Source organism: Arvicanthis niloticus, chromosome 13 (assembly GCF_011762505.2).
Source record: "Arvicanthis niloticus isolate mArvNil1 chromosome 13, mArvNil1.pat.X, whole genome shotgun sequence".
Taxonomy (NCBI): Eukaryota; Metazoa; Chordata; class Mammalia; order Rodentia; family Muridae; genus Arvicanthis; species Arvicanthis niloticus.
Genome location: NC_047670.1, coordinates 13,866,176 through 13,889,999, shown reverse-complemented (window position 1 = coordinate 13,889,999; position 23,824 = coordinate 13,866,176). Strand labels below are relative to the sequence as shown.

General features: G+C 41.8%; 1 protein-coding gene across 2 annotated transcripts in view; it reads left to right on the top strand.

The window, feature by feature from the left end:
- Nipal2 (NIPA like domain containing 2) overlaps positions 1 to 23,824 on the top strand; it is an 84,578-nt gene that overhangs the window by 49,354 nt on the left and 11,400 nt on the right. For both annotated transcript variants that reach the window (XM_034517386.2, XM_034517387.2), the window contains exons 5-6: positions 5,588 to 5,709; positions 14,532 to 14,628. In XM_034517386.2, the coding sequence (XP_034373277.1) occupies positions 5,588 to 5,709; positions 14,532 to 14,628 (219 nt within the window). The remainder of the gene's footprint in view (positions 1 to 5,587; positions 5,710 to 14,531; positions 14,629 to 23,824) is intronic.

The following is a 23,824-nucleotide window of genomic DNA, read 5'->3' as shown; positions in this document are numbered from 1 at the left end:
ATCCAGCCAAGCTAAGTGCCATTCTAGCTGAGAGGACAGAGTGCCATTTTTATTTCAGAGCAGCCTCAAGATGGGAAGCCTTTCTGATGCTGAGTCCGGGACTGCTTAATACCTGAGCCTGAGGAATCTAGACTCGATTGCTTCCCTAGTATTAATCAATACAGCTCATCATTCCAGTATTCCAAGAGAGAAATCCTTGGATTCTCGTCAATCTAGAGATAATGCAGTGCCCAAAAGAACTGTTTGGAGTCAAGTTAGCTGAAAAATTTAAAACCGAAGGCTCTCAGAAGTCAGGTCAAGACAATCCTGGGAGTTATAAAACTAAAGTTTAGAATTTTAATTAAAAAATAGTAATCTGGTAAACAGAACATCAGCCAGAACTGCTTACATCCCTCTTAGTGCGGTGCATTGAGGAGGCAGCAAACCAGTCTGCCTGGTTCCAGGCTCGGACGCTTCATCCATTAAGTGTCTCTGGGAGTCTTGGAGCAGACAGTAACCTGCTCCAAGACTCCTAGAGACAAAGGCTGCATTTTTCATAGCAAGCCCATTAAATGTCAAGATTTCCTAAGTATAAAATACACCTCAAAACACTACTTCAGAACAATACAAATGGTCAGATACATTTAGAAAGTAAGACAACGTTGTTGTCTTCTCGGCGGTTCATAGGAAATGTCAACATACTGGTTACCTGAGCAGTCTCCCAGGAAAAAGAGCTGCCCCGGCTTAACTCGTTTCTTCCCAATCACATTTGATGTCTTACAAGTGTTTGTTGGTGGGGAGTAAATCCTCTTTAAACTTGTTCTAGGGAACACCCATTTGGAAATACTCTCCTAAAGGAAATTCAGGATTAAAATCACCTGAAACTAGTCAAGGATCCTAGGGCCCTCTGCAAGGGCAGTGAGCCCCGACTGTCTAGGCTCTGTGTGCTCCGTATAGTATACGGGTTCCCTCAGGTAGACTGACATGTGCATGCTTCTGACTCAGCAGCCCTACAAATGTATTCACTTGGTATTTGAATGTTAATGGTCAAGAAAATAGGTTACCTGGGGTGCAAACCAAGCTTTCTGCTTACTGGCTGAAAAATCACAGGCAGAAGCCTTCCTGATTCATTTTTTTCACTTGTCAAATGTAGGTGTAATAAAGATTATACATTGTATACATTGTATGTTATATGTTATAGGATTTCTTTATGATGTCATAATAATATAATTATATAATAGTAAACAGTTTGCCCTTACACATATATTTATTAAATGTGTGGATTTAGTGACTTGCAGTCAATTGTATTCCAAAAATGTTAAATAGAAAATTGCAGAAGTAAGCAATTTGTAAGTTTTAAGTAATTTGTTGAAGTAGATTACTTTGTTGTTATTGTTCATCATTTATTGTGCCTAATTGTAAGTAAGCATTATCATATCATAGTAGATGTGAAAACAGGCATTGGTACCGTCTTAGATTCTAGGCACAGGGTGGCTATAGAATGTATTCCCACAGACAAGGGGGCTACTGTTACTGTTAATATTTAAAACGGCGGCACCCAATCTGGCTTGTTGTTATGGTGCTGCCATGTTCCCATCTAGGCAAGGCCTGAGGCCACAAGTGATGTGTTCTCGCTGCTACCCTGCTCAGGCACTGGCCCTGGCACCCATGAGACTCCAGCATGGGAGATGGCTCTGCCAATCTATTACGCTATCTCCACAATGCTTGGCTGAGCCCAGACCATCCCACCATCCACGTGCTGTAGGTTAGGGCATGAAGCGAAGGTTGGGGCACATCCCTGAACTGGGGTATCACCCACCGTCTAGACTCAGTGGTTTTTGTCGCCTCTGATCCTCAGATTTCAGTGCTCATCCTTCAGGTCTCAGAACTAGCTGTAGCCGGAAGGCCAGTGCCTCTATGTGTTAGTCTGTTCTGTTTGTTACATTGTTTCCTGCCTCCTGTTTTATTTTAAAATCAAAGGGGGAAGGTCTTCCCTAAACAGTCAAGAATCCAGCCAATTCCTTCTGGACCATACCCTCCTCCACTGTCAAATTGAATAAGAGCATCTTTATAGATAGCCTCATTTGTCTCTGGGCTATCCTAAGAGAAATACAATTTTAAATGAATTTTTGGGGTGAACTTAGCTGACTCACAGTAGACAGTCAATATCCTGAAATGTATCTCTCCCAGGCTGACTAAGTGTCTAGCATATCCATCTGCCTTAACTGGCCTCTTAGAGAGCTACACTTCCCATATCTAAAAGGTATGATGGCTTAATTCCTATTTAAAGATGAGACAGTTCCGCCAGGATGAATAATTTGCCTGAAGTCTTCTGGCTAGGAAGAAAGAGTGAAATTCTAGTCTCTCAAGGGCATAGATTTACAGGATCCACCTTGACCAGGGATGCAGCTGGGAGCACATTTATGCAGCCTGCTTCCTGGGGCTTCAATTTATGACTCCTTCCGACAAGGCCACAGAGGGTAAACAGCAAGTCTCCTAAGTTAGAAATCTGCATCTTTCAAAAGAAGAGACAGCGCATCACTGTGAAATAAAATGGAGCAGGAACTGATGGCTCAGGCCATAGGCAGAAAAGGGTGTGTTATAAATACATTTTAAGGAAGTACAAGTGACTTCAACACTTTTAAATCTTTCCAAAAAGATGAATAGTCTGTAAAGGCAATAGGTGGTCACCTTAAATAATACAAATAAGCATGAAACCATAGATTGTCATTCCCAGCATTGAAGAGTCCAAGGTGAGGCAGGCCTATTGTCTCCCTAAGAAGACCCTGTCTCCAAAGAAGACCAACTGATACAACAAAAAATACAGGTGGCATAAAACAAGCAAGCATACACCTGTTAGAAGACAAAGGTATCCTGAGGTACCCAAAATTAAAATTATTGAGGATAAGGATGAAGGTGCTGCTGTAGGGTTACCTTCCTGACTCACAGTAACTGGAGGCTCAAATGAAGCAACTGAAGGCCTAGTAGTACAGTCCTTGGCTATTCTGTTTGTATTTTGTTTTGAAATGCAATTAAGAAAGAAAAGTGCCAAGACAGAACTGCAGAAGCAGGTGCAAAACGGTGTTGAAAATAAAGTAAAAAAAAAACAAACTGCCTTCAAATGGCGGAACACTGAGCAGACTTGAAAGGGAGAGCTTGTCTTACATCTTCACAGTGTAAGTGGGAGTATAGGATGAGAAGCAGTTTCAATAGTGTCCTGCTTACAGGAGACCAACAGAGCTCATATTCAGGCAGCTCTGGAAGAGGGAGCCTAGCAAGGAGTCCCGGGCTGACTGCTGAGCCAGCAATGGCCAGTGAGTGAGACTTTCGGCTTTTAGCTGACCCTATAGGACCCTCTGGAATTTTGTACCATGTGTGTCACCAACTCCAAATTACATCATGGCATAGGAACAGTTAGTGGGAACTGGGTCATGTAAGGTGAGGAGAGAATCGTTGGTAAAGGGACTTAAAAGTCAATACAAATTTGAACTCCCCAAAAATGGAACACTTGGAAGGCCCTGAGAAGTTTTAAAGTATGCCTAGGGGATTTAGGCTGCTTTATCACAGCAAGTTCAGAAAACTTGTTTTTAAAAACCGTCTTCCTCCTAGGAACCTAATTTGAAATAACCTTTTGTTTTACAAGGAAAAATCATGACTGACCAATATTGTTCTCCAAGTTCACATATGTACTTTCTATTACTTTGCATTTAGTACAGGGTTTAATAATACATATATTTTTTTTTATTTTTAAAGTTGTCACTAGAAATAACTCTGAAAATCATGTGTATGATCTTGTTTTTACAGTCTGTTATAGAATAAGTAAGAGAAAACTTATCTGTAGCTTTATGATACCCTAAATAGATAGTTGTACAGCTTCTGTAACATTAAATACTGCTTGTTCTCATAAACCGAGTTCAAAACCTATACCATGTAGTTAAGAGGGGTAGGAGATCAGCACCTCAAACTGTGAGACTTTACAGACAAACCAGGTGATCCAGTTTTATTCAAGGCTGTTGGTGAATTATATCCACAACAGAGATGTGCTTAACAATGTGTTTATAAAAAGTTAAAAAGAGAAGGACTATGTCTGGTGGAGGTGCCTCCGAGGGCCCATGCTGAGGCATCCCTTCCCCCTGAGGGACCAGCCACACAACGGTATAGTATAGAGTAGAGTTTATTCAGGGCATGAGGAGAGGAGTTAAGAGGGTAGTAGAGACAGAGAATGGGGGGGGGGAGGAGAGGAGGGGAGGGGAGGGGAGGGGAGGGGAGGGGAGGGGAGGGGAGGGGAGGGGAGGGGAGAGGAGAGGAGAGGAGAGGAGAGGAGAGGAGAGGAGAGGAGAGGAGAGGAGAGGAGAGGAGAGGAGAGGAGAGGAGAGGAGAAGAGAAGAGAAGAGAAGAGAAGAGAAGAGAAGAGAAGAGAAGAGAAGAGAAGAGAAGAGAAGAGGAGAGAAAAGAGAAAAGGAAGAGGAGACCAGCCATGAGCACATGGAGAGAGAGGGGGTAAGGGACAAGAGGACAGAATAGGAGCAGGAAGGCAAGAGCAAGAGAAAGAGGAGGGAGCAAGCAGCCCCTTTCATGATGAGTCAGGCACACCTGGCTGTTGTCAGGTAACTGTGGGGCAGAGCCTAGACAAAATGCTAACACTCAGTGGTAAGAAGAAGGTATTTTTCAACTGTAGTTCCTAAAAAGGGCTACTTAGATAAATTTTTCTCAGGCTGCTACTTATAATAAATAGGCTGGTTTTAATACTTTCATAAAGGCCTGCCTTCCCTTCCCCCGTTGCTGATTCTCCTGTGCACAGCCCCCGTGTTCTAAGTAATGCTGAAATTGTGACCAGATAATAATTAAGTTTATGGTGTGATCTGTCTTTCCTAAGCTAACCTGGGATTCTAGATTGGGTCTCTACAGTGAGGAGATCCCTCTCACCACAGTTACTTCTGGAAGGACTGCCATCAGTGACAGCAGTTAAAGTGCCCACTGTCGAGTTTCAAAGTCTAGATCGCCCAAGCTCACAGGCTCCAGGGAGGAGTGAGCAGAAAGTTGGCCATCATGAGGTGGACTTCCCTACCCTCTAGTCTTGGCGTGTCCATATACTAGAGATAGACCTAGATCCATGTAGATCCGCTGTGTACTTCATGGTGTGGAAGCAGTCTGACTAACTTCTCTGAAGAAGATGGGATCCAACTGGAACAACAGAGAAAGTCTGAAGTTATGTCATGCTCTGTCTACTCCCTGGATTTTATTCTCCCTTAAGAATGTGGTACTCTTTAGGGACAGTTTGGTGACTTGTGTTTTAATAGGACCATTTGGGGCTGGGGAGCAGGGGTACGGGGAACTGCCTGCATTTTAACAAATAACGTATCCTTCTAGCTGGTGCGTATATCAAAAGCTTTAATGTGCCAATCCTGACAATGGAAACATGTAATCCCAGTATTTAGAAGACTAAGTAAAGAGGAGTTGTGAGGGCAAGGCCAGCCTGTGTTACAGAATGAGTTTCAAGTCAGATAAGACTACATAGCAAGACCCTGTCCCAAATGGAAAGATGAAAAAGGAAAAACTTTAATAGTTTTTTTTTAATTTTGGTTTGTCTTTTCTTTTTTATTCAAAGGTATGACACTAGCATTTGCAGGAATGTATTTATTGGTGAATTTTGCTCCAAATATCACCCAAGCTATCTCAGCAAGAACAGTACAATATTACTTTGTTGGCTGGCAGTTCCTGGTTTATGTGGTAAGAGTTCTAAATATTTTACTGTTTCTAAAGTATACTCTCTAGACTATTGGTAGCTACAGAGTTAGAAAACCCATGCAACCCATTCTTCTCAACACAGTGAATTACTAAAGTGTAAGTGCATGTGAAGTACTGAAGGATGTGAGATACTAAGTCACTGATGAAGCATCTTCCCAAAAAGTCCTCATTGAGGTCAAAGCAATAGCAGTGGTACAGTCCTAAGGGATGAGAGGAAAGAAAGGGGGAGAGAGGGAGGGAGAGAGGGAGGAGAGGGAGGGAGGGAGAGAGGGAAGAAGGGAGTGAGGAAGGAGGGAGGGAGGGAGGATAGAAGGAGGAAGGGAAGAAGGAAGGTGGGAGGGAGGAGGGAGGGAGAAGGAGGGAGAAGAGGGAGGGAGAAGAGGGAGAGAGGAGGGAGCTGGTATAATAGAGACTTAAAGATATTAATTGGGGTGTTTATTTGATATAGTAGCTGCATCTGGTAAGTATAAAGAAAAAATTGCAGAATAGTCGACTGATTATATCTGCCTAGACAGAGTAATCAGCCCTTAATAATTCTGCAGCACTAAGGTCTGTCAGATGATTCTGGGCCAGAAGGCTGAAGATTTGATGCTCCAACGTTCTGTAGTATAGGGGCTGTCGAGGTGTTCAGAGGTCTCTATAAATTGGCTAAGTTTTAGAAGCTATGCTTTGTGCTTCCCATAATTTCAGTTAACTCAGTCATTCTAGATTTCTGATGGGGTTGAAGACCTATAGTCTAATAGCCAATCCTGGCTATTTACTTTGAGAGAAAAGATCTGAGTTTTCAGCTGACATTTATTCTAAGCCAAGAAAAAAGCCAGGTTCAAAACTAAGTGTTTTAGTTAGGAGAGATGACAGAGGTTATGGTTAGTCAACAAAATGATGGACTGGGTATTAGGACTATCTTGTACCTCTATGGTACAAATAGGAATAAGTATGCTCTAATTGTATTTGAGAGAAAAGTGTTATTTTAACAGGAAGGGTGATATGTAGGAGGAGCTAAGGGGAAAGGAGTACTGAGAGGAAGAGATGGAGTAAGGAGAGGAGGAGAAGAAGGAGAGGAGAAGCAAGGTGATGAGAGAGAGAAAGGGGGGGGGCATGGAGGCAGATGTCCACGTGTCTCCACCAGTCAAAAACAGTTTATATATCTAGGTTGGGTATTGGGTTACACTTCTGATTGAGCATTACCAAACGTATAAAGCCTTTGACTAACACTAAAAAAAATTGTATAAAAGCAAAAAGGAAAAGGGGGCATGGGATAGGGGTTTTCTAGGGAGGGGAAATGGGGAAAGGGGATGGCATCTGAAATGTAAATAAAATATAAAATTAAATTAAATTTAAAAAAGAAAAAACTCAAAGGGGGATTCTCACTCAAGTCTCAGGACGGCGCCCACCCAAAAACTCACGAGAGACCGGCTTGCTGCAAACACATGAGGCAGTTTAATATCAGAGCTCTGAACCAGCCCATATCTCCATATCTCACATAGGAGATATAGGGACTGACTCCGAGGCTCACAGGATTAGGACTTTTTATAGGCAAGAGGTAGGGGAAGTGGGAGATTTTTACGTGGGTATACATGATTTGTTGTTTTACATTTTTGAACATCAGCAGGCTGTATAAGTCGAACGGGCCCAAACAGGGAAAAGGTGGAAGAACACCAGATGGCCCATTACTCATTTGGACATATCTCTGTTCTTCTAAGGATGTCCTTATATATTTTTTATCTTTCATGGCCAGCCAGTTCTTTGGATGATTTAATAGGCCTTTGACTTGTAACCTCACATCTTCTGTAACTAATTAACTGGGCCCAAACCTGCTGACAGTCATTTTTAACTATTTAGGTTAGGAAAAGGAATCACAGGGCCCTGCTATTTTATTAGTTTGGGCCTATTTTAAAATTTTCTTTCACTTCCTTACACAATGCAGATCACCAGCCAGGGGTGCAACTGCCACACTGGCCTGAGTCCCTCATAGCAGTCATTAATTTAAAAAAAAAATGCCTCCACAGATATGCCCCTAGGCCAATCTGATGGACTTGAGGTTCCCTCCCACACAGCTCTAGTTTGGATCAAGTTGATTTAAAAACAAACAAACAAGTAAACAAGCAAACACCTACTCAGCACAGAGGCCATTGTTCACACAGCTCACTCCCTGCTGTCCATACCCACCTCTCCCTCCCAGGCCCCCTGACTCCTCCACATCCATTCATGACTCATCGCTTCATGAACGTCCCATAGCTTCCTCAAACGCAAGTAGAATCTGAACCCAGGATTTGGCTGCCAAAATCTCTCATCTTTTCTGTGTCAGCCTGCCATATTAGAAACCTGAGCTACACCTGACGCCTCTCACAGCTGGGTTCCCCACTCTCCATCCTTCTGTGTTATCAAGTCTCTTGCTCTTGACCCCCCCCCCTTTTATTGTCCCATTGCCGTTGCATTAATCTGAGCTGTCATCATCTATTTCTAAGGCCATGCCAGCACTGCCTTAAGAAACAGAGTCTCCCCTGCTGATCTTCATCAGTACCTCAGCACAGCTGCAGGCCTCAGTACAGCTGCAGGCCTCAGCACAGCTGCAGGCCTCAGCACAGCTGCAGGCCTCAGCACAGCTGCAGGCCTCAGCACAGCTGCAGGATTCACACAGCTGCAGGGTTCACACAGCTGCAGGCCTCAGCACAGCTGCAGGCCTCAGCACAGCTGCAGGATTCACACAGCTGCAGGCCTCAGCACAGCTGCAGGATTCACACAGCTGCAGGCCTCAGCACAGCTGCAGGCATCAGCACAGCTGCAGGCATCACCCTTCCAGCCATGTGACTACCTGGTACCATTGTGCCTGTGGGTTCCTCTGCCAAGAAAAAAAAAAAGTGCCCTGCCTCTTCTGACCTACAACCCCTCCAGCTCCCTACAAATTTATCCTGATGGATGAAATTCTACTGTGGAAATATTACAAAACTAGTTTCTCCATTTCCTATACATTTTACAGGCCACATTAAGATTTGATTATCTATTTATCTGTCCTCTATTCCAACAATGCTCTATCACAGGAGAGTTATTGGTTCATCAGTCAATCAGACAGCTCATCACTCAATGCCCTACCTAAAGAAACACATGTCTCTAATATGTTGATAGCCATGGTTTCATTCTCATAGACTGCATTTACACCCTGTCACTTCCTGATACCTCCATAGCCCCTGCCCTTACCTCAGTTCTGGGCATTGGGCTTCCCAGCTTTCCAGAGCCTTCATAGTCTGTACCTTCACTCTGCCCTATTATTTTCCTACATGTCCATCACCATGGTCACTTAACTACCACAGCTTTCGTCAATCAACTCTAAACACTAGAAGGAGCTTTAATCTCTGATTTACTTCTGTTCCTTACACTTTATTGAATATGTCATGGTAGTGCAGGCCTGAAATCTGACCAACACATTATGACTTTTTGCCTGCAGGCAAAACAAATGCTTCATCCAGTAACAAGAGTGACATAACCTGTGACCAGAAAATTAATAGTCTGAGTTAGATCCTCTGGAGATTAAAGATGCATCAAGCCTTCTTTCCTGGAATAAAGCGCATGGTTTAATGATGACATATCTTGTATTGTTTTTAATACCAGAAAATACATCTGAAGCAGACAAAACTGGCTTTATAAATGTTCCCTTTTCTGGTTTTTTTTTTTTTCCTTCATGGTACTGGAGATTGAAACCAGAGTAAGTACACACTGTAGGCAATTTACTACTACTGGGATGTAGCCCCTACCCACAAACCATTTATTAAGCCTGTAGATGGACAAAACACTCTAAGTTTAATTACATTTTTGCTATTTTCTAAAGCTAACTCTTTAATATTTTTAGTCTTTGAGACTTGCATACATATATACAGTTGGCTACAGCTACCCATCCTCCCCAACTCCTCCTAGTTACACTCTCATCCCAACCCTCACAGAGAAATGGCCTCAAAGCTAGCTCTTACATTCAATTATTCCCTCACTCAGTCAACATACTGTATAGTATAGTATAGTATAGAACATGTAACCTGGGCAATAGAGAGGAATTATTGTTTGTTTGTTTGTTTGTTTGTTTTTGTTTTTTGAGACAGTGTTTCTCTGTGTAGCCCTGGCTGTCCTGGAACTCACTCTGTAGACCAGGCTGGCCTCGAACTCAGAAATCTGCCTGCCTCTGCCTCCCAAGTGCAGGGATTAAAGGCGTGTGCCACCACTGCCTAGAGGAATTTTTTTTAAGATTTATTTCTTTATTTTATGTTTATGAGTACACTGAAGCTGTCTTCAGACACAACAGAAGAATGCATCAGATCCCATTACAGATGGTTGTGAGCCATCATGTGGTTGCTGGGAATTGAACTCAGGACCTCTGGAAAAGCAGTCAGTGCTCTTCGCCACTGAGCCATCTCTCTAGCCCTTGAGAAGAATTCTTATAGACAAAACTCTATAATCCTAGAAGAGACCTCTACTTCCAAAAGCCATATTGTATTAATGAAGTCTATTTCAAAATAAATTCCACACAGAAAAGTTTAACTACTTCCAGGTATTTGTAAGATAGCATAAAGTAATTCTTTAATAATAGTTACAATCACCAGGCGGGACAGGACAGCCAGGGCTATACAGAGAAACCCTGTCTTGAAAAAAACAAAAACAAAAACAAATAATAGTTACACTCGAGCGGCACATTTACCATTAGGGGACTTTTATTCTAGTCTGGAATCTAATTCATTTGTAACTACATCTCTAAGAACTACGGGAGTGGTCAGTTCTATGCTAACACCTTTGAGCTACATTTTGGGTTAAATATGTTGAATATCTTAACAATCAATGTTCACTTTTCAGATGTGGTAGATTAGGTGGGGCTTTTTACTGTTGTGTTTGGTGTTTTATTTTTACAAAGGTCATAATTACATTAAGACTGTTTTTTTGAGCTAGGTGTGGTGGCGGCACATGAGTGTAACTAAAACATTTTGGAAGCCTAGGCAGAAGAATCACATGTTCAGGGCTATACTGAGATACATAGCAACACTATGTCTCAACACTACCCCAAAAGACTAATTTGCCTAATGACTAGCAAGTGGTTCATATGTTTCTGTATTACACTAAGTATAAATACAGTATCTGAATCGCTTTTCAGGACTGATTAGAATCACATGTCAAATTAATAAAATATTCAAAAGTCTTTCCACCAAGGGGCTGTAAAGTTACTGCTCTCGCCTGTGTGTTTCCAAGGACCATGGGTGCCTGTGCTATGTCCAGTTCCCTGTGGAAGTGGGTGCCTTGTCACAAGGCGAGGAGCCTACCCCCTGCTTAGCGCCCTTGTTCAGGAAAGGGACTTGAGAAGTCTGTGTCACTGACCAGGGGAGAAGAACGTGCTCTCTGCTCAACCACTGGCCCAGCTTTTCCAGGCTTCTCTACCACAGAGGAATAGTTCTCTTCAGCAAAACCTGTCAAAAGTCAAGGCTGAATGGAATCTCAAGCTCAGAGTAATTTGTAAATATATAGAACACATCTCCTGAGGAATCTGCCATGCGTATAAGTGGGATAAGAGTGTCCTTTAAAAAGGAGAGGGTTTGCTCTCCTTAGTCCTGTATGTCCGGCTTGGCCAAGGAGCTGTAGAGCCATTCCTTGAGCAATCCACCTGTTAACGTGGTCTTTGCAGCCCTCCTAGGAAGTACAGCCCTAAGCCTAAATTACATCATACTCTTTGGCAGGCTTGGTGGTGGCTGTTTTGCCCACCCAGACTTTCCAATAAACTACTCAAATTGAAACCTCTGTTCTGAACATAAAATCCTTCACACGATAATCTACACAGTGCTCATTTTCTTTCCTCAAATCAGCAGCAGCAGGGGCCAAACCTATCATTTGGAGTAAATCTCTGCCCCAATGCTGATTATTAAGTCTGCAGTTCTGACAACGCTGATTGAACACACACCATCTGGTGCTGTGAACCCGGAGGAAGAAAACTGTTTTCTGTTAAACAACTCTTGCATGAGATCCCTTTGCTTTGTTGTCTGGAAGAAAACAACACTGCCTGCAGCAGGACACGGACGTGGACCACTCTGACAGCGCAGGCAAGGCCTGTGCACAGCTTTCTGTTCTCGGTCTCCGTGTCACTGTGCAGCAGGCCTGTGCGTGGGCATGTCGTCTTCTTCACCTCCCAGAAGAAGAAACTGAGGCTTAGGGAGAGTCCAATAGCTTAGCCATGTTGATGAATACAAATTCATAGAGTCAGAACTCCAAGCAAGGCTGCCTTTCTCTGGAGGGAACACTTGAACGTGTCACTGAACTGTCTATGCAGGACCAGTACGACTGACTACCAAGGGTCAAATCCATCCACAGAGAACTTTGACAGAGCCTATTTCTGTTAGACAGAGAAGTCGTTTGAATGAAAGAGAGAAAAGGGTGGGGCTGGAAAGATGGCCCAGTGGACATAAGCACACACGGCTCTTGCATGTACAAGCATGCACACACATACACACAAACACACACATGTACACACATGCACACACACACCAATGTATACACAACACACACGCACAGACACGTACATACATGCCAATGTGCACACATACATGCACACACACAGGTGCACACACCAATACACACATGTATACACACACCACACACACCTTTAATCCCAGCACTGGGGAGGCAGTGGCAGGTGGATCTCTGTGAGTTTAAGGCCATCTTGGTCTACATAGTGAGTTCTAGGCCAGGCTAGCCAGGGTTATGTAGAGAGACACTGTCTTAAAAAATGGGATGGGGTGGGGGAGGGGCGGGGAGAGGGAAAGGAGAGAGGACAAAAAATGAGAGGAAAGAAAAGAAAAAAAGAAATTAAACAAAATTCTGAAACCAACTCAGAAAATTTATCCTGAAGATGATTTCCCTGGGAATGACTTCAAGAGTCAAAACCTGAATCAGTTCTCTATGAATTCCATAACAATTTGCCACAAATGGGGCAGCTTCAAACAATAGAAGTGTATTACTGTGTTCTAGGCCAGAAGTCTAGTTCAGGCCCCTGGACTAGGATTTTGGTGCTAGCAGGCTCTGTTCCTTGCCAGAGCCTCCAGAAAGGAATCTGTCACTTCTCAGCTCCTGCAGGTCCTCAGCAGTGCTTGGCTCGGGCTTGCCCAGTCTTTCTGAGACAGTGACTTCTGCTTGCAGGGCTTGGCTTGAATCACCCAGGGTCACCTCCTATTTCAGGCCCATAGCCTTAACCACAGCTGTAAAACCCCAGTGCCAAATGCCATAATGTAGACAAATGTTCTGGGTATTTAGAACCTGGGCCTCTGGCTGGGCTGCATTATTCAACATGCCAGAGGCGGTATCCTTTAACATGCTCCACGTACACAACAAACCTCCATTTCTTCACCCATGAAATGAAGATAATCCCAGCACCTGCCTCCTGAGCATGGAAGGACGGGTGAGCTGGTGTAAGGAGAGTGGTGCACATTGGGTTCACAGACCAGTCAGCAATGAGGCTTCTTCACAAGGCGCAGGAACCCAGAGAGCCACAGGTGGCTAGCATTTCAGAGAAAAGTGTATACAAGGATAGCTGTTGTTCATACTGCTTGAATGTTTCCCCCGGAGAACTGTGTGACCTCTTGACACAAGATGGAACCCAGTGCCACTAGTGATTCTGTGGATAATAAGAACTCATGTTTTATCTGTTCGGAAGCCTGAGTCTGAGAAGGAAAAACATGAATGTGATTTTTAGAACTGGCTATACCTGTCTATATTTTACCTCACCAAAGTTTAGAGCAGGCATGAAGCAAATGTTCCATGCCCTGTGCCGTGAGAAAGGGCCCTTTGTACAAACCATAGAAAGCCTTAAGAAATCCAAGCGAAAGAATGGCTGGATCCAATTTATATTTTCACTCCCTGAATCAATTTGGGTGAATCTCATGTATAATTGTTTCTTTTCTTTTGTTTTAATCTGAGACTAATTTCCTTCTTTCTCTTAATGTAACATAATCAGGTGAGAACCTGATTTCTACCCATTTTCCTGCATGTTCTTTATAGGTAAATAAGTTCTCCTGGGCTGCTCTCTTATTGGGGTTTTATTGCTGTGGGGAGGCACCATGACTGGAAAGTGTTATAAAAGAAAACGTTTAATTAGAGCTAGCTTACCATTTCAGAGATTTAATCCATTATCATCATGCCAGGACACATGGTGGCACACAGGCAGACATGATACTGGAGAAAGGTGCTGAAAGTTCTGCACCCTGATCTTCAGCAGCACTGGGCCTGGCTTGAGCAGAGGAGACCTCAAAGCCCACCTCCTCAGTGATGTGCCCCCTCCAACAAGGCCACGCCTCCCTGTGGGCCAGGCATTCAAACACATGAACCTATGGGGCTGTTCCCATCCAAACCACCACAGCTGCCAAACCGTAGAAGTTGTGAAAGGAAAGGATAGTCAGACAAAATGGAAACCATGCAAGGAGGCTGGCCGAGGGCAAAGGCGGAGGGAGCTGGGAGCCTCTGCAGTGGGGCGTGGCTACAGAAGGATTGCCCAATTTAGTGCCTGTCTGCTCAGCACACACAGGGACAGGAAACAGTTGAGAGAAATGAGACTAGAGGCGGGGAGCCAAGCCTGGAGAGCTGGGCTCAGCGTCCCTGGTGGGTAGGTGGTGTTCAAGCGCTTCGGGTGACTGAGTGTCCTCCATTTATAATCAGCCCTGTGAACCTCAGTCACCCTAACCCTCATTAGAACCAAGGCAAATCCAAACACATGCCTGGGGCGTCTTGTAGACCAAGCAGAGAAACTTACTCTTTTTTTTTTTTTTTTTAATCTTTTTAATTTTTAGATTTTAGAAATCCTAGTTTTCTGCATCCTTCTGTATTTCCATAAAAGAAGAGGAATGAAGCACATTGTGGTCCTCCTCACCCTGGTGGCACTCCTAGGTAAGAGCCTGCCTGCTGTGCGGTCTGCATCTTAGCTATGAGGAGTCCGAGGGAGGTGCCGGAGGCTGCAAGGAAAGCACATGCACATGCTAGCCCTTTCTCGCTGTTTCTATTTTCTAACTCTGACTCTCAAAAAGAAAGTCTAAGTTACACAAAGTATACTTTGCACATCATTTCCCAATTTATACATGTTTAATTCTTTTTAAGTTTTTTGTCTGTTGGTAATTTTTTTTCTCCCAGAGAATTTGAGAATTTTTTAAGAGACTAATTGTAAATATTTAAAGGAATTAATGAACTTAATTTGGGTACAAACTTGCTTAACAAGATCTATACTGTTTCATTTTTAAACTTAAGTATAGTTAAATTTAAACATCAGGATGAATAGCTTGAGTTTCTTAATCACTAGCTCCTTCGTTCTTGGTTACGTTTTATCCCAGCGTCTCCAGGCCGGATTAGTACCTGAAGCTTAGATAACAAGTGTGTTTAATGTTTCCCTGTCCCTCTTCTCACATCTCTCCTGACCTTTCTCACATGCGCATACCAACACAGGGAGCTCCCTGCACATCCTGAGCAGTTTTCTTTTAATACTTTTTTTTAGAATTCTTCTTTGCCATAAGATGCCCATGGCACTGATACCTTGGCATAGATGCCTGAGTTCTCCCTGTTCCACTTCACCCCTTAGGCCTCTCCCTGGGGGTGGAGGGGTTGCTTTTGGAAACAAATACACCCTTGTTTCTTTTCAAATTGCCAGACAGGGAGATTAAAAGCAAACAGCAGAATTAAGATCATTTATATCAGCTCTGAACATAAATGTAAATGTTTTTAAAGTTTTAAAAAACGTTTTGAAGAAGAAAGATTTTCAAATTGGGCTTTAGAGAAACTCTCAGATTAATCTACAAAATGGCTCTGAATTGGATTCAGTCCATGTGCATGGGTACAGCTCTGTGTGAGTTGTTGAAATAGCCACACACATGCCTGCTTCCTTCCAATGCCCCCTCCTTCCTGGGTGTCTACACCAAAGCAGGGACCTCCCTTAGGACCAGCTCCCTCTGTGATCAGCCCAGATATGAAATGTTTGAACATGTATACATATATCTTTACCTAGAGCTGGGTAACTTATACCTGAAGTAGAAAAATGCAAGTATTGTGGTTTCCTAAGTTAAAAACCAGGCAGAAAATACTGAGTGTGGCAAGCAAGAGTATTGGGATAAGAAGATGTATAGTTTAGCTGAGTGTGGTGGTGTACATCTTTAATCCCAGCTCTCAGGAGGCAGAGGCAGGTGGATCTTTATGAGTCCAAAGCCAGTTTGGTCTACATAATAAGTTCCAGAACAGCCAGGAATATGTAGTGAAACCCTGTTCAGGGAAAAAAAAAAAAAAAAAAAAAAGTCCAGTCGAAAGGTGTATCATGTCTAATATGCTACAGGGAAATCTTAGAAATCTACATTAATAGAGAGGTAAGAGGAAGAGGAGACTTGTCTCTGCTCATGGAAGATAGAGACATAAGAATGTGTTTTAAAGGCCTGAATAATCGTTGGAGCAGATCGTCTAATAATTGAACTCTTATCCCCCTTATCCCCCGAGAACAGAGTTCCTTCATCCTGTGGTGAGTGTTGTTTACAAATGGAGATTCTATAATTGGCTACCAAAGGGTCCTTGATAAATTCCAGAAAGTCAAATAGTACAAATCTTATTCACAGTGAAATAAAAACATAAAATAATTACAAAACTAGATACTTCTCGAAGCCTCCACCTGTAAGCGCTAACAGTGCAGCAGCTGCAAGCACCAAGTGCAGGCCCAGCTTGAGCTCCAGCACATAGATTCAAGATCATTGTGAAAATACTTAATAGGAAAGCCTAAAAATGTGATTAATACTGTGATCACAGAAAATTATTGCTTTAAATGTAAATCAACTACACTCACCTCAAGAAGTTAAAAAAAAAGTAGTAAGGTAGTAAAAGTTGAAGTAAAAAAGAAAGAAGCAGTTGATTAGAATAATCAACTTGAATTTAATGAAATAGAAGACATTAAGAGAACAGACTAAGAATAAACCTAGGAAGCAGATCTTCAAATACAACAAATAAAATAGATTCTTCATTAGGAAAAACATCACAAACATTAAAAATACATAGGAGAGATAAATGGGCAGAAATACAGATAGACATGCCAGTGTATATTTAGTAGAACATAAACTAACAGCTCAGCCTTTCCCTATATAAAACTTAACTCCTTATTAAGGAAAATAACTATGAAAGAGAGTAAAGAGTTCTTCAAAAGCCAGGCCCAAACGGAAGGTGGTCTTGACACTACCAAGGCAGTGTCAGCCTCCAGGGCCGATTGTCCACACTGGACCCATGTGGATATAGGAAGAATCTTTCACTTGTAAAACATGACTAGATAATGCAGGGCTCCAAATCTGAAAAAAGATATTGCAAGTAGAGAATACTATCAACTAATTCCTCTGCCTAATATTGATACAAAAATCCTAAATGAAGTCAGCCCCAGAACAAGCTGCTGTGCCTGTGAGCGTGTTGTCTGATGGTGGGTCATCTCCTTTGTGAGCGTGTTGTCTGATGGTGGATCAGCTCCTTTATGCTGTGTAAGATACTTTCACTTGCCTTCCTCTTCTGTGTTAATGCATTGCTATAGCTAAGCTTCCTTGACAAATTAATCCCATGAGGATGCAAAAAGTGCATTTTATTTGTGTTCTATTTACCTAGAAGCAAGTCCAGTGAGTGTTCAGTGAACATCTGAGTTAACTAGGAAAACATGATTCTGTGAGAAATCCATGGTGGGAGCCAGGGAGGTGGTTCAGGAGGGAAGGGGGCTTGCTGCCAAGTCTAATGACCTGAGTTTAATCCCTGGGACCTATATGGTAGGAGGAGAATGCCACTCCCACAGGAATTCTCTGGTCTCCACATGTGTACTATGGCACACACATACACATATATGTTTTTTAAGATTAAGTTTATATTTTAAAAAAGAAACCCATTATCTTTTGTTGTAATTTCAAAATACAATAACATATAAATATAAAAATGTTATAATGAAATCCATTGCTTTATAAGCAAACTTTTAAAAATTAATAAAATAAGTAAAATTAATTTATCTTGATGAAAAGAAACAATATATTTTATCATGTTGATGAGTCAAAGGGAACTTTTGAGATTGCTGGTTGAGTTGCACAGACTTTAAGTTATGAGCGTGCTCTGGGGCTCTAGTGTATAGCATGATGACTGTAGTTAACAACATGACAGTGTATAGCATTGATGACTGTAGTTAACAACATGACAGTGTATAGCATGATGACTGTAGTTAACAACATGACAGTGTATAGCATGATGACTGTAGTTAACAACATGACAGTGTATAGCATGATGACTGTAGTTAATAACATGACAGTGTATAGCATGATGACTGTAGTTAACAACATGACAGTGTATAGCATGATGACTGTAGTTAACAACATGACAATGCATAGCATGATGACTGTAGTTAACAACATGACAGTGCATAGCATGATGTTATACAACATGATGTTATACACTGTAGTTAACAACATGACAGTGTATAGCATGATGACTATAGTTAACAACATGACAGTGTATAGCATGATGACTGTAGTTAACAACATGACAGTGTATAACATGATGACTGTAGTTAACAACATGACAGTATATAACATGATGACTGTAGTTAACAACATGACAGTTTGTACTCAAAGTCTTCTGAGTAAGTATCAAATGTTCTCACATATACACATGAAAGAATAACTATGTACAATGAAGGATGCATTGAAAAACCTGAATCTGATAATCATTTCATTACACATGTGAACACCAAATTGTCACAGTATATTCCTAAACCATGCAATGTTATTTTTCAATGGTATTACAATAAGCTAGAAGAATAAATAAGAAGAAAGTATTACATACTTATCTCAATATATATCAAAAGGCAATATTTATTCCTGCTTTAAAAAACTGGGCAGTGAAATACCAAAAGTTTTTTTTTTTTCATTAAAGTAGGGACTGAGAAAAAAGACAGCCACCTGTGCATGTCTTAATGTCTGGGCATTCTATAATGATCAGCAGTGACTTCTACAAGAAAACAAAATACTTATGAAAGTCATGGGCAGATCTAAAATTTTTAAGTGTTGTATAAGGTGGAGAAATAGCACACATTGTACTTCCATGCACATGAAGGACATAAAGAGCAGACAGGTGACCCAGTGCTTAAGAATACTGGCTGCTCCTCCAGAAGGCCTGGATTTGAGTCCCAGCACCCACATGGTGGCTCACAATCATCTATAACTCCTTTTTTTGAGGGAATTCTTCTGGTCTTATCCGATATCAGTCATGCAAGTGGTACACAGACATACATACATGCAAGATACCCATACACAGAAAATTAGAATTAACAGTACAGGAAGGCAGCATGAGGCAAAGTCGGAGGTAAATCAGAGCGAGTGGAATTGTGTGGGTAGTTCTGTCTGTACTTCAGATATGGAGCAGGGAAGTCAGGAGTTCAATGTCACTCTCAGCTTGGGCTTAAAGCCACCCTGAACTATGTGAAACCCTATCTCAAAACAAAATTTTTTTAAGGAGAAAAGAAAAGGAGAGAGAAAGGAGAGGAAGAGAAGGGAAGGGGAAATAAGAGGGCTTCCAATGAATAGCTGTCTTTGCCTATACCTGGTAATATTTCTTTACACAGACACACACATATACACATAGACACACACACAATTTTCTGAAAAAAAATTTCCTTTTATTGAAAACATTTTTTCTCATAATAATCCCACTTATGGTTTCCCCTCCATCTACTCCTCCCAGTTCTTCCCCACCTCCCCTCCCTTCTGGATCCACCCCCTTTCTGTCTCTCATTAGAAAACAAACAGACTTCTAAGGGTTAATAATAAAATAAAATAAAATAACAAAAGTTAACACACTGAAGTTAGGAAACATAAACAGAAGGAAAAGAGCCCAAGAGTAAGCACAAGAGAGACCCACTCAGTGGCACACTCAGGATCCATTAAAATCCTAAACCAGAAGCCACAGTGTACATGCAAACGGCCTTGTACAGGCCAACGTAGGCCCTACGCATGCTTCCTCAGTCTCTGTGAGTTTGTGTGTGTTTTGACCATGTTGATTTACAGGGCCTCACTTTCTTGGTGTCCTCCACTCCCTCCATATCTTACACTCTCTGGCTCCTCTCTCACAGGGTCCTCTGAGCCCCAAGGAGAGGGATTTGATGGAGAGACATCCTGTTTAGGGCTGAGTGTTCCGAGGTCTCTGTCTCTGCATATGTCTAGTTGTGGGTCTCTGTATTTGTTCCCATGTGTTACTGGAGGAAGCATCTCTGATGGCTATTGAGTAAGACACTGATCCATGAAGAGTAGAATGTCCTTGGGCATCATTTTTATTGCTAACTTTATTTTAGACCAGGAGCACTTGGCTTTTCCCCAGGTCAGTGGGCTATCATCTATTCTCAGGTTCTTAATTACCCAAGCAGTGTTGAGTATGGATTCCATCTCTTGAAGAGGGCCTTAAATCAGATCAGGTATTGAGTGGCTACTCCTACAAGCTTTGTGCCACCATTGCCCTACCGTGTCTTGCAAGCTGGACACCATTATAGATCAAAGGGTTTGTGGCTGACTTAGTGACTGTGCTTCTTTTGGTAGTGTGCAGAATACTTTGCTGTACTGAAGATGCTTAGAACACCGAGGTACAAGCTCTGTTCAGGCACCAGCTCCACTTCTCCGTGTTCAATAAGTTGTGTAGGTGCTGTCTTCAGCAATGGGGCCTGGCCATCACTTCTGAAGAGCAAACAACATATACTCTTGGTGACAGCCTGTGTAGTTTGGGGATTCCCATGGCCCCATTGGCCAACAACTCAATTAGATGTAATTTAATGCAAGGACTGGAGGCTTCATCTGGTGACAAGAAATGGCCTGTTTCCCCCATTACTTGGTGATTTCATTTAGATTGTCTTCATATATGTATATATTTTTGAAAGCTTCTACTGTATTAGGCTTTTATACTACCTCAAATACTCCTAATTTTAGATAATTTAATTATAAATTGACAATGTATAACTATATAAAGTTATAGGGTAAAGGGGTGTTATGATTTTTGAACACTGTTATAATGATCACATCAAGACAGTAAACATATCCATCACCTCAAACACTAACATTGTGTGTGTGTGTGTTGAGATCATTTAAATTTTATTTTCTTGGCAATTTTTGAATGTCAATGAAATCTCAGGATAAATCTAGTGGTTTTTGTTATTTTGATGTGGTTAAGGATTAAGTTCTGTTGCACAGTGTTGTCAATGACAATCTGTGACCTCATTTCTTAAAACAAAAAAATCTGAAGTCTCTATGCACAGTCCTCTCAGGGATCAGAATGCTGGGGAATCCAGAAACATTGCCTTATTTTTAGCACACTTCAGTTGTCAAAGCAAAATTAACAACTGAAATATTGATGGCTTTGATCAGGAGGCATTAATCTAGCACGTAGTCACCCAGGAATCCTTAGAATGAGTTAAAGAGCTAACGTTAAACTACGTGTCAGATATCAAAGACTGGAATGAGCAGGATGCTAGGAAAATGTGTGGCACATGAAAGGAATGTGTGTTTGTGGTTGGTTATTAAGAAAATAGAGAAAATAGAAAGGCAACAATAAAAACATGTGTCATGAAGACTGACATGGTGACAGGCAACTCCAGAAGGCTGTGAAGCTGATTAAGGAGCCTTCACACGCTGTCAACACAGTGATTCCCCTTCAGGTGATTTTCCACAAAAATAGGCAGAGTGATGGGCAGATTTATGTTCATGAAAATGCACTGCAGCCTCATTTTAATGGTAAGAGAAAAAAATGATTCAGTTTAAATATCCAAAAATAGGAAATTGTCAAAATAAATTATACACCTCATACAAAGGCATTCTTGCCAGCCAATAAAAGGCTTTAGAATGCTTCGTGGCACAGAAAATACATAGTGGTGATGGAAAATAGGCTCCTAAGTGGTGTGAACAGTGTGAGTCACATATGATACATTGTTCCTTGGGAAAGGTAAGGTAGCGATGTGCCCAGATGTTAAGGAATGACTGGAGGGTGAGTGCGAAGATGACAGTTGATTTTTTTTTTTCCTTTTCAAGCTGTTCTGAAATTTGTAATCTTTTAAATGAACATGTATGCTTTTATAGATATTTTTAATTTAAATTTTATTATACTCCCAGTGTCATAAATCACAACTGATAGTATCTTAATGTTTTCCAGCCATCTTTCCTTACATACACAGGTCTCTAATGTACATTACATTGATACTGTGTCACAAATTTGCATTTGAACCAATCCTCATTAGTCACCCTCCCCCAGCCCAAAAACCATAGCAAAAACAAGTACTTTGTAGCACTGGACACCAGTCAGGAAGTAAGTTGAAGGGTTACAAGAATAGCAGCTCTTCATGCATCTCATTATGATCAATTATAGAAGTTGGCAGTTTGTTTAGCAGCTTTCTAAAGAATTCTAGTTTTGTTTGTTTCTTCTTCTTCTTCTTCTTCTTCTTCTTCTTCTTCTTCTTCTTCTTCTTCTTCTTCTTCTTCTTCTTCTTCTTCTTCCTCCATCTCCTCCTCTTCCTCTTCTTCTTCCTCCTCCCCCTCCTTCCCTCCTTCCCCCCTCCTCCCCCTCCCCCTTCTCCTCTTCCTCTTCTTCCTCCCCCTCCTCCTCCTCCCCTCCTCCTCCTCTTCCTCCTTCCCTCCTTCCCCCTCCTCCCCCTCCCCTTCCTCTTCTTCCTCTTCCTCCTCCCCCTCCTCCCCCTCCTCTTCCTCCTCTTCCCCCGCCTCTTCTAAATGAAACAGTATGTTCAATTCCTTTTCCACTAATTACCCCTCTGAGACCAGGCTATCCAGACCACAAGGCCATAGGCACACTGTGCTGCAGTTTCTTTCAGTGTGTTTCAGGAGGAATTCTGAGTCCCTGAACAGCTGAACAACAAACTTAACCACTGAGTGACATAAAGATCTCTATAGAGCTTAGAATCTGTAGATCAGCTATGATCTGAGTGCTGTCTTAATCAGTCTAATATAACATCTGACATCTGTAAACAGATCAGGCAAAGACACTTCCAGATGGAGTGCTCCAGACTTCTCTGCTCAGATTGGAGATTCATTTAGAATTTATCTCCTAACTCCTCTGATAACTATGACTTTTAGTTGAAAGAAAATGCCTAGTTTGGAAGTGTGCCCTAGTACTCTTCCAATTATAGATTATCTTCAGAATTAGAAAAATGAAATTATGGAGGTTCTTTACCTATTTTTAAACCATTCTTTATACATTTTATATGATCTTTTTAAAAGCTAAAAAGGAAAACATTCTGACATATTATGACCATGTAGACCAATGGTAATACAGAAGTACTCTTTCATGTCACCTTTTGGCTTATAATTGCTTGATTTCATGTAAAAGTTACTTGCGTTTTTTTTTTTTCTATGTGCAGTGTAACTGTGTGTGCTCCTGTGTCTGCCGTGCTCCTGTGTGAGAGTGAGACAGACTGAGGCTGACTTTGAAAAGTCTTCCTTCATTACTCCTCTACCTCTTTGAGACAGTTGCACGGAACCTGAACTGTTTCAGTTAGGCTGGCTGGCCAAGGAGCCTGGGGACCCATTATCTACCCAACCCCAGCCCCAGCAGTGTGATGTCAGATGCACACTCAGATCTGAACTCAGATCCTGTGTTTACACAGCAAGCATTTCATCCACCCAACCATCTCTCTGGCCCCTACTTGAGAATTTTTTATGGATTTCAGCTAAAGTATAAAATTGTTTGCAACTTAATTTCAAAGGACCTGAGACAGATAGAGAGCACTGGGTTCCTATAGAAATATGAGAAGAAACTATACTCTGCTCTGACAGCCCACATCCTAGTCTTTCTTATTGTCCCATGAAAAGTTTGTTCCCACCAGAGTCTCACCTCAGCACAGGAAATCAGTAGCTATTGCTATGTAAATGTCATAGTTATGGTTCAGCCTGAGAAATGAATATAAATTCTGGTCCTGGTCCTCTTGATTATCTTTTTCAGAAAGAACAGAGCAGGATGCAAGCATTACTAACACAGTCTCAGCATAACCCTCCATAAATTCAGGGTACTCAGGAAGCCATTTTCATGTCCTGTCTCCTCACCTATTTAGCTTTGA